This window comes from Lissotriton vulgaris, chromosome 9 (assembly GCF_964263255.1).
Source record: "Lissotriton vulgaris chromosome 9, aLisVul1.2, whole genome shotgun sequence".
NCBI classification, from domain to species: domain Eukaryota; kingdom Metazoa; phylum Chordata; class Amphibia; order Caudata; family Salamandridae; genus Lissotriton; species Lissotriton vulgaris.
Window position 1 is genome coordinate 103,631,122 of NC_141697.1, and position 15,318 is coordinate 103,646,439.

The 15,318-nt window shown below is 43.2% G+C and overlaps 1 protein-coding gene across 8 annotated transcripts in view; it reads left to right on the forward strand.

Moving 5' to 3' along the window:
• Positions 1-15,318, forward strand: part of PACS2 (phosphofurin acidic cluster sorting protein 2) — a 521,350-nt gene that overhangs the window by 401,087 nt on the left and 104,945 nt on the right. For all 8 annotated transcript variants that reach the window (XM_086937135.1, XM_086937137.1, XM_086937141.1 and 5 more), the window contains exons 5-6: positions 4,220-4,382; positions 13,617-13,690. In XM_086937135.1, the coding sequence (XP_086793261.1) occupies positions 4,220-4,382; positions 13,617-13,690 (237 nt within the window). The remainder of the gene's footprint in view (positions 1-4,219; positions 4,383-13,616; positions 13,691-15,318) is intronic.

Genomic DNA, 15,318 nt, shown 5'->3' on the forward strand with positions numbered 1-15,318 from the left:
TTTCTTAAGCTTAACTGAAGTCTGCTGTCTCTAATACTCCTCTGTTTCCTCTATCCGCAATCTCTCCTTTCAGTTCCTGGCTAGATCCGTCTCAAATTCACTTCCTCTAGATTTGTGAGAAGTGTCCAACTTTTTTACATCTAGTCGGCTTCTGTTACCACCCCTTTTTCCTATAATTCTTATTCTGACCCACCTGCTTCCTGTAGTCTATTATATATGTACAGCGACTGATTATGAGCATTTTGCAACTGAACATTGTAGAGGGGTTTTACATTGTGTCTCATGGCTGCTTCAGGGCACTCTGAGACTCTTATTAGAATCCAGAAATACCAAAACAAAGTGCTGTCCAATCACCTTGAACAAAGTGAGCCTTTTCATTAAGGGGTTTACACCTGGATGTGAGGCAGTCACCCTGATGGCCCATAGAACACTGCAGGTGACCCCCTGAAAGCCTTCAATGGCCACAAACCATGTGTGTTCTGCAAGAAGTAGGACAGTTTTCATTGAAAGTCTTGACACATCAGGTGTGCAGCTTTTGATATCTGGGGAATATCTCTGTTTTTCTTCACCCTTCACATTGTTGTACAGCTACCACCTGAGGGAGCCAGTAAGAGTTCAGAAGCCCACGTATTACCATATGTTGTTATGTTTTCTTTCAGCCCAAAAAAAGGTATCAAAACTTGGCATGTTTGGAAATGTAGACTGGCTGTTGGCTGTCTTTCTACGTAGCAGTAAATGTGAAGCACTGAAAAGGTTTAGTTTTAGTGTGTTTTTCAGGTTAAAACTGATTTGTGCCTCAATGATGAAATTCAAATACTTTCCTATGCGAGGGTAGAAAAAATATAAAACTTCAACAACCCTTAAAACGAGGAGTAACCTAATTATTTGCCTTATTTGAAGGGTTTTGTGTTTATGTTGGTATTGATAATTTATTCTTCGTACGTTCTAACGAACATAAACATGTTTTATAATGTGGTTGGTAAATAAGAAGAGTGGTCTTCTTTTCTTCTTTTTCCAGGTCTGTGATAAATCTTTTTGCAAGTCATGGGCTCACACACACTTGAAGCTGAGGCTCATTTGCTAGTATTTTGTTGCTTGTATTTTTTTTCTTTCTATTACTGTTGTGGCAACTGCTGGAAGCGCCAGTCAGCAGACCTGCCCACTGGGAATTTGGCGAACTGCTTCCACGCCTGTCCATGTAAAGTACCGGCGGACACTGAATCTAGAAATATTGGTCTGTTACCAGTCCATCCGGAGCCCTTCGACAGGCCTCTCTGATTGGTCGATAACATGCGATCTCCAGAGTCGGTTCTTGAAAGAGGCAGTTTAGCTGCCCTTCCACCATGGCGTGTGATCACTTGGCACAGTGATGTTGAAGTTGGCATTGTGTTTGGAGTTGTTTTGTAATAAGCATCCATTGTATCAAACAACAGTTCCTTGTTGTGTGCACAGCCCATCTGTAGGTGTTTTTATTTATGCATAAGCTGATCAGTGGGTCTTTGTTAAGCAACTCACTGACATTGGACAAGAGTTTCTCACCCCACATCTGTAGGCATTCAGATACACAGGAAGGGGCTCACGACCCACAACATGTTTACATACATAAACATTGGATTTTCTTGCTTTTCTCTACTATTCTGCAATTTATTCCCGGTTTGATCACTTGATCACTTCTTGCAAGGAAATCGACACTTCTGCTTACGACTTCCCTTGTTTTTTCCATATTTGTCTATTTCAATGTATTATGTAGTGTTATCCGTGTTTGTTGATATTGGTCAAAGTGCCACTGTGGCTGCCTGTCGTCGTGGTTCTAAAAATTGCCCTTCACATAATGACATTACTCAAAGTTAATGATGATTTGGAGTTTGATGAGTGCAAAACAGACGAATAGATGATTTCAAAATGCTGTGTTTTGATTGGCTCCTAACAGTTGATATGTACCCAGGAGATTCATAGCTAGGAGCCTTATTACAGTTTCAGCCCTCAGTAGCTGCTTGTGAAAATTGGAGTTCTAATAAAATAAATGAGTCTTCATCTAGCTCACAGAATGTGCCAACACTGCGAGACATGGTTCTGAAGAAGGCACCTTTAGAATTGTCCACTTTTCTCTGCTAAAGACTGAATATGTACATCAAAATACTTCTCATTCCTACTGCTACAGGTTCCTGAAATAAATGAACACCCAAAAACATTCCTTTCTCTGTGTTTGTATTATATATTTAATGTTTTTCCAACCTATGAAAATTGTGTAGTTTGTGATTACCTTTATGTAGTTAGTTATAGGTTATAAATATACAGAGAAACAGATTTATGTAGACAGTAGAAATATATCACTAAACATCGTTTATCGTTTTCTTTTATTTTTACTGACAATACAAATGATTTTGAAGCCAATGCATATTCATGCAGGAAGAGGAAAATACTGACAACAGGAAGTGAGAGAATGAAAAAAGAAAAATTACGTGTCTGAAATGCAACTTATTCAGAGGGACTCGCTAACAAAAAGGAGCACAAATCTGTACATTTTAAATATATGTCTGCAAACAGCTTCTAAAAAATATGCTCCAATGCTTTTAAGTGGCATTTTTTGACAACCTTTCTTAGTCAACCAGTATGTTAATATTTTAAGTTTAAGGAGGTATTAGCTGCAAAGAGGATGACTACATTACATCTCGTTTGGATTACTGCAACATTCTCTACCTAGGAAACACTAACAGTAATATGAGAATGCTGCAAAAAGTCCAGAATGCGGCTGTCCAGATGTTATTGGACATCCGAAGGCAAATCTCGGTGGGAGCGGCCTTGAGGGAAGTACATTGGTTACCGGTGCAGTATCGAGTAACTTTTAAAGCTGTGTTCTGCCATAGGATTCTGAATGAGAAAGGACCTAGCTACCTTCGGCCCTTACTCACCCTACAGACCGACCCAGAATCTTAGGTCTACGGGCACGGCTAAGCAGACAGTGCCTAAAATCCAAAAGGCACGTTTAGGAGGCAGGCTTTTTAGCAGCTAAAGCTTGAAATCAACTGCCAGCTGAGGATGCAGCCCTCAGAAGTGCTGTTCTGTAGAAAACTCAAAACATGGTTCGGTCTCCTCCAGGGGATTGGAGCTAATTTTGCTTTTTTTCAGACACGGATGTCTTAGCGCGGGGACACTTGGTTGGAGTAACCATGTGCTTTATAAGCTTTTAATCTAATCTAATCTAGTTTGCGGAAACAGATGTTGAAAGGGATGCTACACTTGGATGAGGATCTCTCCCTTTAAGTAGTTTGAATCCTTTAAAATATATTATGCCATAAAGGGCTGAATCCACTTACTTCCCTTCCATGTTTCTAAAACAGTATTCTAGAAAAATGGGGCAACCCAGTATCCCAGGGACCCGGGCCAGACAATCATCTACGAGGGAAGTGTAAGCTTGGACTTCCATGGCAATATTATCATCAAAAGACTTTTTATTACGTTTTTTTAGTTAAGCAGGCAATGCATTTAGCCATAGCAGTTAAATAAAAGAATTGCAGAAACTAATCAGGAAGAAATGACACATTATTTACGTTAGTCAAAAAGACAATGCGCTCCTCTAAAGCGACGATGCAGTGACCATGACTAAAGAGACTGAATACATTGCTTAAATCTAACTTGGCAAATAGATAATGTTTTTTTTAATTTTGTACTTGGAGATCAGGTGTTAATAAAAGTAGTGTGCCTTTGGAGACTGCTTTTCCGTTTTGTGACTTGTAAGATGGTACAATCAAATTCCTGGCTGAGCAGGACCCAAGGGAATGCTTAGACCCTACTCAGCCAGGAATTTGATTGTACTGTCTTTCAATTTCTCCTCTAACCAACAACTGGAATTGCCTTCCCCTAGGGATAACATCTGCTCCTTCTCTTTGGAGCTTTCGCAAGTTACTAAAAACTTTGCTCTTATCTAAGCCCCAACTGATATGACTTCTCCGGTTCTTTTTAGCACCGAGACGCCTTAGGTTAATTGTTTGTTCTTTATAAACTCAAATCAAAATCAAATCAGTAGCCCTTGACTTGGGTGCCAACTCCAGATTGTATTTACTCGCTGCTTCCTGCAGGCAGGGCTTGTTCGTAGGTGCACCAAGGTCTGAGCTACAGAGAAGCATTGCACCCAGTGAGGACCACTGTTTCTAGTATGTAACGTGCTCCTCCCATCTATCAAATATATCAATTTTGCTTTATTTTACCCCAAACGCAGGTCATGCAGCACCCGACGGAAGGCAGCCAAGTCCTGAGCCTGTTCAGTAACATCAAGGAGGCAACTGCAAAGGTGGCTGAGATCTGGATCTACTCACTCTCCAGCCAGCCAATCGACCACGATGACAGCAGTTTGCAGCCAATCCAGAAGATCAAATCCACAGGTGACGTGCTGCCTCCTGGGAGGGAACCAATCAGTGCGGTGGGGAAATGGGGAGCTTGCCGATGAAGCGGACAGCCCTGACCAATCATTTTACTGCTACTGTGGTGGTAGACCCTGCCTTCTAGCCAGGCCTCTGACTGCTATCTTTGCCAGCAGTCGGCCAGTCCCAGATACGTATGAAAATTTACTCCACCTTGTTTTGGGTTCATTAACTATTTGGGTCAATGAATTATAAAATTCACTTTTCAGAATCCGTAAATTCAATTTCCATTCTCAATGTTTTTTAAGGACAGTAAATTGGAAGTTTTATGTGTAATGCAGTATTGAGTTTCTTAAAAGATATAAATGAGTTTTTGGCTTCCAACTAACTCAATGGACTGTGATTAAGCCCTTGTTGCAAAAAAGATCTATCCGGACGCCTTGATGCAATGGCACAGCTTGGGTTACCCCACTTATTTCTCCTGTCACGTCCTGCTTGAGGTAGTTCTTGTTGTGGAGTTCATTCACTCAACGAGAAATTGCCTACTTTGGTAGGGCTATAGTAGGTGCTATTTTTAACGTTATTGGATCACGTGACCGGAGAACTGTTTTGCCAAACATGATGTGACTGAGAATCCAAAATTCTCCACAATCCCTGGGGTTTCAGTGACTCAATATTGCAGGCATTATTTTTAATTTTTTTATTTTTTTCTAGGTTTTTCCCCCACAAATAGCAATGTACTTCCCGCACAGTTTTAGCTTTCAAATATTTTTACACATAGATGTAGGTAAAAACCTATCCACTACCAAAAAACTGCAATTAGGTCTTATTTTCAGTATTTCTTCTTCCTGTCAATCATGACTGCAAGTTAATAGATATGCTTAATGACAGCACAAGAAGTTACAAAATAATAATAATAATAATAAACAGCCCCAGTAAGGCTAATAGGTCTGGGTTTGATGTTCAAACGCATGCAGAGTTATCACTTTAGAATTAAACACACAGGAAGCAGCCAGCAGGAGCCATAGAAAGGGCTAAAGTTGTAATTTAGCCCCTCCTGCTATTCAATGCAAATACTAGAGTGGAGGGGAAGGATACACCCATCAACCAGTAGCATAAGGTGAGAGATAAATACTTCACTGGGCTCTATCAAGATATGATTGACTAAGTCTCAAGCTATAGGGTGAAAGATGCTGGTAGAGGAGAGCCAATGGTGGAAGGGGGTGGAGCCAACCTCCACTCTCTGTATTGCAAACTAAAGGTATTATTGCAGCACTGTCCACACCCAGACCTAGTAAAAAAAAGAATGAAAAGGCTTTATTAAGTTTGACAGCTGCAGAGGGTTGCATATGCTAATATTTTCTGGTGAGTGTTCAGCACAATAAAACCCACATACATCAATACATGAGTGTACATGTATATGTGGAACAAGCGCACAAATAAAACAGATGCACCTTCAAGTTTTTGCCGACCAAAAGAGAGAGAGAGATATATATATATATATATATATATATATATATAATATATATATATATATCCCAATAAGAAAACCAAATGCCCAGGCAGCTGTCCACCCAGGTCTCTGGTAAGGCTTTCCGGGTGGTCTAAGGACACACCGTTCTATAGGAAGAGAATGGAGCCGTGCACTAGAATGAGTGCCTGGACAGAGGCTCCCTAAAATCAATCCAATGGAATCACAGCAGTGACTGGGAAGAAAGGTGCTGGTAGGAGAAATACGGTGCTCAGGCACCTCTTTGCTCCAAACACACCAACCCTGGAACCCATCCAAGGGAACAAGAGGCTGTGGGGCCTCAAGGCTGAGCTGGCCTCCAGTCACAGCAGTTTTCACGCGACAAGGTCACCCGAGATTTAATTTATGTTTATGTACCAATCTACTTCTGGAAATATCCAAAAATGTAACAGGATGTCCTCAAACATCACCAAGTGTCATGCTTCATCATAGGACTCCCCACGCTCTTCAAAAACCTGGTTTGATGAAGAACTGGCCTACACTGGTTGTGTGAAAACCTCTTTGCTCCAGCCATGGTGCTTAGTCAGAGGAAATGAGGAAAACTGACAATAAAATACCACACGGCCATCTCTGCTCAAACACATCAGGCCAGCCGTTGTAAACGCAAGCTGTCTCGGCCCTGAGTGCACCCGCCACCTCACACAGCAAAAGACTAACAGCTGCCTGTCTGCTCTTCATAAGGATGGGCTTGCGATGTCCAGTCAGAGCTGTAGGGACTGGCGCCACCTGTAGGAGGGAGGCGGTGGTGCAGAGCAGCTTGTGGAGAGTGGTGCCAGGTGCCCAGTTCCCACCTGGTGGGAGGTAATCAGAGTAGGGTGGAGAGTCACAATGCTGCTTGAGCAAGGTCATTCGAGGTCACAAGGTGGTGTCTTCTTATGCTTGTAGGAAGAAACCATATTGTGGTTGTTATGTCGTCATATGTGCATCTTGTCAGTCATTTGTGCCCAGTTTCTTCTATTGGTTCACATTCCTTATCGGTTTCCTGAAAGCTGCAAGCTTCCATTTCTCTCCTCAGACAAAGAAATGGCAACAACCAGGGCTTTAGGTAACATTTTAAGGAAGCGGGTGATATCTAAAAGGGGTGTGGAAAAAGCATAATTAGAAATGCTTCCAATAAGTGTGGCCTACGATAATGAGAATTATTTTTTTGTGAAAAATTATAATTGGAAATGTTTCTATTTTGAAAGTATGTGACTGTATTTAACATTACGAAGGTCTGTGGGGTGGGGGTAGTGGTCGTCAAAGGTTCTCATTCCTAATTTTTCCTATCTCTTTCCTTTGATGTCTCTCTGTTACACACGCCCTTTTTCTCACAACATTTTACTGAAATCCTCCATATGCACATCACATAGCTCATTTCTTTCCTCTTCGGCCCAAACTTTTCACTCTATTCCTGCATATATTTCCTTGCATTTTTCTACACTTCAGCATCCCCACACAACATACTCACCGGTATGCTCAGTTTTTTTATTTTACCATCTCCCTGACGTTATTGCGACATCTGAGTGCCTCCTTCAAACACTTTTGCAGAGAATCACAATTAAAATTGGCATACATGACCATTGCGCTATTCGTTCTGCACAGAGGCCAAGGACTGGATGAGCAATTATTCTGAACACATTTATGACCCACAGACATGCACTGTGAGAATCTGGCTTCAGAGCTTACAATCGTGCCCTATTATAAACACCCACCTAGAACCCGAACTCAGGCAGGGACATAGAAGTGACTCCGTTCACAGTAGGCACAATACAAGACTAATATGCTGCATGAAAGTAAGAATGCAATAGGTCTCGCGTTTACGATAGTTTGAGCTGTTGTCATTGTAAATGACAATGCCTTTTATTTATGTGTTGTTTTAAAACAGATAAAAGGCATTGTCATTTACAATGCCAATAGCTTAAACTCTCGCAAATGCGAGACCTGTTGCATTGCAAATGCGATTGGCACCCTTGCCATAAATTATTTTTAAAAGCATTAAGAGAGAGCAGGACAGCAGGCAGTGCAAAGCTATTTGAGAAAATAGTTCTCGGAGTACACCGGAGTGCACCGAGTAACAACACACGTAACAGGGGGTGTTACCATGGGAGGTTACAAAATGAGACAAGGCGGTACTAAGGAGGAACTACTAAGCCTATTGACCAATGAACATCCACAGTTTACAGTGGACAATGACACAAGTCAATGAAAAATATGGGCGGAGAGTGGGTGGAGCTTCAAGCCCCTACCTGAATACGGTATAAACATATGATATCCCAACTGGTATAATTCAAAGACAATTAGGAACGATATGAGTACAACATTATCAAAAGGAAGTAAGGAAACGCTGTTTGATTATTACATGTGCTCATGGCATCATTTAAGTAGAAAATTTAGGAAAAAGGCAATTGGCAGTTGTGACAGCACTGCGATATACAAATAAAACGATTGATAACAACCCAAATTGTGACTGGTGCTCAAGGTGTGTGAGTGAAAAACACTATAGCGACACAGGTGACAATGTCGATCAGCGAGGAAGGCGCATAGTGACTGGTGTATAAATATGTACAGTGAATGAATGACACAGTATGGTTCCAGGTAGCTTGGAAGGTTTGTTTCTATTCAGTTGGAATGTATTGTTCGTGAACCACTGTGTGAGGGGGCGCCTAAGATCGCTCTGAACGGTCGGCCGCATTTCGATCCACTTTAATCAGGACTTTCATCAGGACTGGGTTGGAAGCAGTGCTGTACATAGGGGGCAAAGAAAGAGGGTAAGATAGGGCAGGACGGAGGAAGGAGGCGCAGGGGGGCATCTGTGAGTCGCCAGGGGAAGGAGACAAGTGTTGTTGGCAAGACAGATGCGGTAACCATGCATGGCTAGTGGGTTGCAAAGGTATGGTAGTCAATTAGGAGTAGCAACAATGAGTAAAGAAGTGCTGGAAAATGGCGTCTCTAGTGTCTCAGAATAGTACGCGCACGGGTGAAATGGAACACGCACTGTGGTGTTAGAGGCAGGGCCGGGGGTAAGGCTGAATGGTGATGCGCTAGAAGGTATGGCGTCATCTGGAACTACGCATGGTAGGGGAAGGCTGAACATGTCCTGTAGTATTGGACGCGAAGTGGGAGGAAAGGTGAAGGCGCCGGTCACTGATTGATACTAACTAATGGTGCACTGGCGGGTGAGCGTCACCTGGGTCAAGCCTAGTATGTAGAGTGGTAAAGAGGGTGGCTCTAATGGAATGAAGGCCCTCTGGACTGGGGTGGGGAGCCCTGTCAGGGGAGCTGGCGTGCACGCGGTCTAAAGGTGACCGGAGGAGGGGGAGGGCCAGGGCATCAAAATTTACCTGATATGGAGGGAGTACACGTGGACATCAAGAGTCCAGTGGGGCAAGCCTGAATTCTGCAGAGGGAAAGTAGATGTGGGTTAGGGGAAGGCTAGGCAAGAACTACTGTCGCGGACATGCAGAGGACCAGGGCTTACCGTCGATAGCATGTAGATCCGCGGAGAACGGAATCAGGAAGCCATGCGTAATAGGAAGGACGTCTGGGAAAAGAGGGGTGGTATGAGAATGGGATGCGGTCAAAAAAAGGGGGGAAACAACAGGTTAGCGCGGATCCAGGTGAACAGACTTACCACGGCATAGCGGTGTAGATACGCATATGTGGGGGACTGATCTGAGAATTCCCAGCCGATCCAGCTGGATAAGGAGAGCAGGCAATGTCCTGGTGCCGATCCGACAGTGATCGGTATTACGAGACTAAATCTGTAAAACCAAAGGATGGGCTCGAGTAAGAGAGGGGTTGGGGGCGCATCGGGCAAGGCGATCGGGGGTCGGCTAGGGAAGGGCAAGCCGGAGGAGGACATACCTCTGGCGGGACGGCGAGCTGCGTGAGGCTCGTTCCGATGTGGAGTTTCCAAGGAGACGGCTGTGAAAACAGGAAGAGTAAAAGGGATTGGACGAGGGGAGGCGGCTCCGTGACGCGTGGAGCAAGAAGGCGTGAGGGCGCTTGTGATTGGTCGGCGGCTAGAAAAGGGAGTGTCGGAGAAGCAATATGTAAATCAGTAACTGTAAATGCGGGCCCGTATTTCAGTCATAGATCACCTTAAATTGATATGCAGGCAGCGTTGGGAACGGGCTGCCAATTTACATTGGGGAGACAGTCAGGGGACACAATCCTGGTCACGTTCAATTATGCATCTTGAAAAAACGTAATAACCATGTGGAAGCTAATGGAGACTAGTGAATACAGTAAAGGTGTACTATTCAGATTATACCTGCATGTGGGCTGACATGACTGTAAGGCTTGGGGGAACAGTATCATTGAAAAGACAGGGGTTGGATTGGTGAACACAGTCATGGTAACAATCAATAATACATTTTTAGAAACAGCGTAGTATCCGTGTGGTAATTAGCCAAGAGCCTGATGAAGACTGATAATTACAATGATAGTGGGCTATTCAGAATACATGAGCATGTGAACTAACATGGCTGTAAGGCTAGGGGGAACAGTTTCCATAGTGCTCATAGTTAACAAGGAGAATTAAAAAACAGTAAAAATACCTGTTGGAAGACAATATCTCAATGGCACAGCGGTATAGGTCAATTATCAGCAATCTGTGTTCATGTATGGTGTAGTGTGTCATATACGTGATTGAGACAGTAAAGGAATAAGGAAGGAAAGGAGGAAAGTGAAGACGTATCAGGGAGAGAACTATAGCAATGGTGCTATTCCACTCATCAATAGTGTTGAGCCCATTGTTGACTGAGTTACAGAATGTCATCCATTTACACTCGCATCTGTTCAAGAGAGATTTGATATCTCCACCTCTCGGGGGAGTGTGACCTGTTCAATCACTTGCCACAAGATGTCAGTGTCAAGGTGTTTTTTGTCCAGATAGTGTGACACCAGGGGGGCAGTGATGACTTTGCAGTTTATCCGGCTCTTGTGTTGGATAATCCTGTTCTTGATTGCTTGGGTCGTCTGGCCGATGTAGAGCAAGGCACAGGGGCATTGGATGGCATATATCTCGTTGTGTGATCTGCAGTTTGTATGGTTCTTCAGAGTGTGAGTTCTATTTTTGTTAGCAAAGATGTTGGTGTTAGTTGTCAGGTCGCAGACGGAACAGTTTTGGCACTTAAAATGACCAACTACTGGTGGGAGCCCCCATGCAGCAGTGATGGTGTGCTTGTCCCTATTCTTTTCGGACCAAGTAATGGCATGCACCAGGTGTGATGCTAAGTTGTCTCCACGTTGATAGGAGAATAGAGGTTTCTCTTTGAATGGTTCGAAGGGGCGAAGTACAGACCAATTCTTCCTTATGATTTTAGCCACTTTGTTGCTACTTGGGCTTAATTTGGAAACAAATGGAATTCTTTTCCAGGGTTTCTTGGTTTGAGTAGTGAGCAAGTGTTCCCTGTGGCAGTACCACGCTCTTTTACAGGCTCTAGAAATGAGTCGTTTGGGGTATTCTCTTGTAATCAGTTTTTTAGCAAGGACCTCGGCTTCTCGAAAATAATCCTTGCACCACTTGCAATTTCTTCTGATTCGAAGAAACTAGCCATACGGTAATCCATCTCTCAGTCCATGTGGGTGATAGCTGGTATACTGTAGGAGCGTGTTTCTTTCAGTCGGTTTCCGGAAGAGGCAAGTACCCAATTTACCCTCCTCTGCATGTATAGTAACATCTAGGAATGGTAAATCATTGCTTCGACAATTGCATGTGAAGCGTTGATGTTCTTGAGAGTGGTTGAGTCAGCCCACAAAGGAGATTAGAGCCTCTCTGGTTCCCTTCCAAAGCAGCAGGATGTCGTCTATGTAGCGACGCCACAGATTGAAATTGTTGGAGAAGGGGTTGTTGGTATGTAGAATGTGTGTTCTTTCCAAGTGGTGTACAAAAAGAATCTCAAAATTTGGGGCAAAGCAGGCACCCATGGAGACTCCTTTTAATCTGTAAATAAAAAGTTTCACGGTAAAGGAAGTAGTTATTTTGTACCTGAATACAGCATACCTCGCAGAGCAGCACATGTGCTGCCCAGGCGCGATCTTCAAACCTGCTGGGAAAAGGACACCCTTAACCCCTTCCATGCTGATGACGGCCGGGATCCGTCATGGCACGCAGTGCTTGTGTGCTGATGACGGCTCCCGGTCGTCATGACCGTCCCGCGATCGGAATGTGCAACACAGGCGCAGAATCGCGCCCGCGCCCAAGGGGTTAAAGATTGCAATATTAAGTAAAACGTGAAATGTACTCATGGACTGCTTCACTGCCATGCATTACATGAATACAGCGTAACACAGCAACATCAGAAGAGCTTTGGGGGATGATGCACCGGGCGGGATAGAGGCGCAGCAGCATCGCGCAATAGCTCCCTCCTGTGCTACTTGAGCCCCAGCAAGGTAAATAAAAATAAATTGTGATGCAAATGCCAAATAACATAAAGGAAAGAACCCTATCTCCAAGTTCAGCTCATACTGCAGAAAACAACATACACATCTGTGTAATGACCCAGGGACTCAGCCAAAGAAGCTGGAGGCTGAAAAGGTGGGATTTAAAGTCACTTGCGTATGTTGAGCATTGTGTGTGGAGCTGTCCAGAGCTGCGGTTCTTAACCTGCAGTCCCTGGATACGCCGAGGTCCGCAACACTTACTCAGGGGGTCCGTGACTGCCAGAAAATGAAATATTAGCTAATTTTAAAGAACTATATAGAAATAAAAAAGCAAACTGTAAATTTTAACATTTTAAAACATTATGTTAATGTGAAGGAGTTTGAAAGCGAAGGCTAAAAATGAAGTTGGCATCCTCCGCTTGACTAGTAGGAGCAGCCAAGTGCAGTATTCAGAATATGGAATAGAAGATTGGAGGCAGCAGTTGAAGCGTCAGAAAAGAGCATTCTTAAGGGCAGGAAAGACTGAGTTACTTGCTGGAGTTTAGCATATTGCTTCATCGTTTAAAACTGAAAAAGTATTTTAGAAAAGCTGCAACCTTCCCATTAAAATTGAATTTTTGGGTTTTTCAACAGTATTTTTATTTGGGAAGCAGATAAAATATGTTATCATCTGTTTGATAAATACTTATATCTTATTTTTTGTGTATCATTTTGAAGTTCAAATCATGAACATTTTTTGGGCCGGGCCATGACCTCCAGTAATGACTCAGAGGGGGTCCCTGTATTCCAGCAGTGACTCAGTGGGGGTCCCCGGATACCAGTAATGACTCAGTGGGGGGTCGCCGGATTCCAGTAATGATTCAGTGGGGGTCCCCGGATTCCTGTAATGATTCAGTGGGGGTCCCTGGATTCCAGTAATGATTCAGTGGGGGTCCACACAAATCAAAAGGGTTAAGAACCTCTGGTCTAGAAGTCTGCAAGACAGCAAAGGCCATTGGTAGCCAGACCACAAGATGAGTATGGATGGCTGAAGACGGAAGTGCCAAGAAACCTAAATGCTCTGACCCTAGTTAGCAACAATTATGTTGGGCTGCGTACATCAACGTGTAGGACAGTTGTTGAGTTGTGAGCAGTGGTGTTAAATCATGCTGTGAAGAGTAGCTGGTGAAGTATTTTTGGTGAGTCACTGACAATATTGTGCAGTCCAAAATTTCAAAGGTTCCCTTTGAAATTTTGGGTTGTAATAACCCCATTTCCCTTGACTAGCTTAAGGGGTACCTCTCTTTTTTCATACCCAAATATTGTGCAGTCCTCAATCTAACTTTGTGTTTTTTTTTCTTTTTTGCCACCAACAGATAATTACTCGGAGGAAGAGTATGAAAGTTTTTCTTCTGAGCAAGAAGCCAGCGATGATGCAGTTCAAGGCCAGGTGTGCAGTGATTTCTATGAATTAATGCCAGCATGCCTGTTTTATACCCCAGGTGTGAAGTACCTTCGGTCAGTCCCACATCCCACTGGTCCCTTGTTCGATGGTCAATCGCCCTGGCCACTCTCGACGCCCTGAGGAGAAGCAGCACTCGCCTGGGTCTTTACTGCAAGTCTTAACTCCTTTCTTGATGTTAGAGCGGGCGAGTTCTTGAATTGAGAGGGTGGGCCTGCTGGAGTCCATTTATTTGAAAGCAGGTTTTCTGTAGATGCATGCAGCTGTTGCAGGGCGGTGCAGGTTGTCCATAATGTTTTACTTTTTTTTATATAGAAAAGCAAAAGTTGAGGTGATCTATTCACAGGTGCCTTCACAAAGAGGGCAAATAAAGCCCTCCAAACAACAATATTTTGTGCAGCTGCATAGCGCCCCTTTTTGCAGCCACGGTTAAGTTTGGGGATAGCAACTTCAGAAATTATTAGTATTTCATCATTGTCAATCAATCAATCAGTCATTTGTAAAGCGCGCTACATACCCGAGAGGGTCTCAAGGCGCTGCGGAGGCGCTACTGATCGAACAGCCAGGTTTAGGATTCTATGCTAAGTTTAAGTCCTTCTTTTATGTTTATGCCTCCCCAGTAATATCATGCAGATGCGCTCTACAGTAATGACGCCTGCTGGTGATGAAAGGAAGTTTGAAAGTGAGACATCATATGTGACAATTTCAAGCTGATCGGGAGTTTTTCCGTGTCCTAATTTGTGGTCCTTATCATTGACATCAATTCTCCAAAATGACAGGGTAGCGGAAGTGACATCATCCAATCGTTCATCCACTGATGACATCACAGAAAGTGTCATCAGCTTACTTTTTGACCCTGATAATGTTAAAGGTGTTACCACGTGACTTTTGACATCATAGATTTAAAGTAGTCACACCGCTGAATTCTAAAATGCAACACTAAATGAAAGATTACACATAAATTGCCAGATAAATACAATGCCACAGATTTCTAAAGCAGATATATATATATATATATATATATATATATATATATATATATATATATATATATATATATATAATGTTTGTGTGTATATATACATGTGTATGTATATGCACACATAAATGGGTACAAAAATTGTTTTGCACCTTTTAACTGCTTTAGAAACATTTTGCATTCGTTTATTAATTTATAAATTAATAAGCAGCTAGGATACACAAAAGAATTAAAACGCACGAGCAACAAAAGCTCCTATGAGTCCCGTTTTCCTTCAGTTTTTGCCACTGCCTTCTCAGGCCAGCCTGGTGACCCCTAAATGACCTCCTTGGGACTAGCATGTCTGTGCTTGCTAAAATACAGGTATAAAGCTGGTTTACGACTCAAACACTGAGATAATTAAAACAAAATGAAGAACGGACACGCTCAAAAGTTCTCCTCCCACATCCTTTCAGAGTAGCAGCCTTTCACAACCCTGCGACCCGCGCTCATGTGTGGCTTTGCCACGCGGAAGGCCACAACGTATTTATAAGCTAAATACTGTGGGTTTGTAGGGGGCCGGGTCACCAGGAAATACGTTCAAGGAGGCCTAATTCCTGCGCGGCTATTTATTGAGCAAGTGCGCCCGAATATTGGA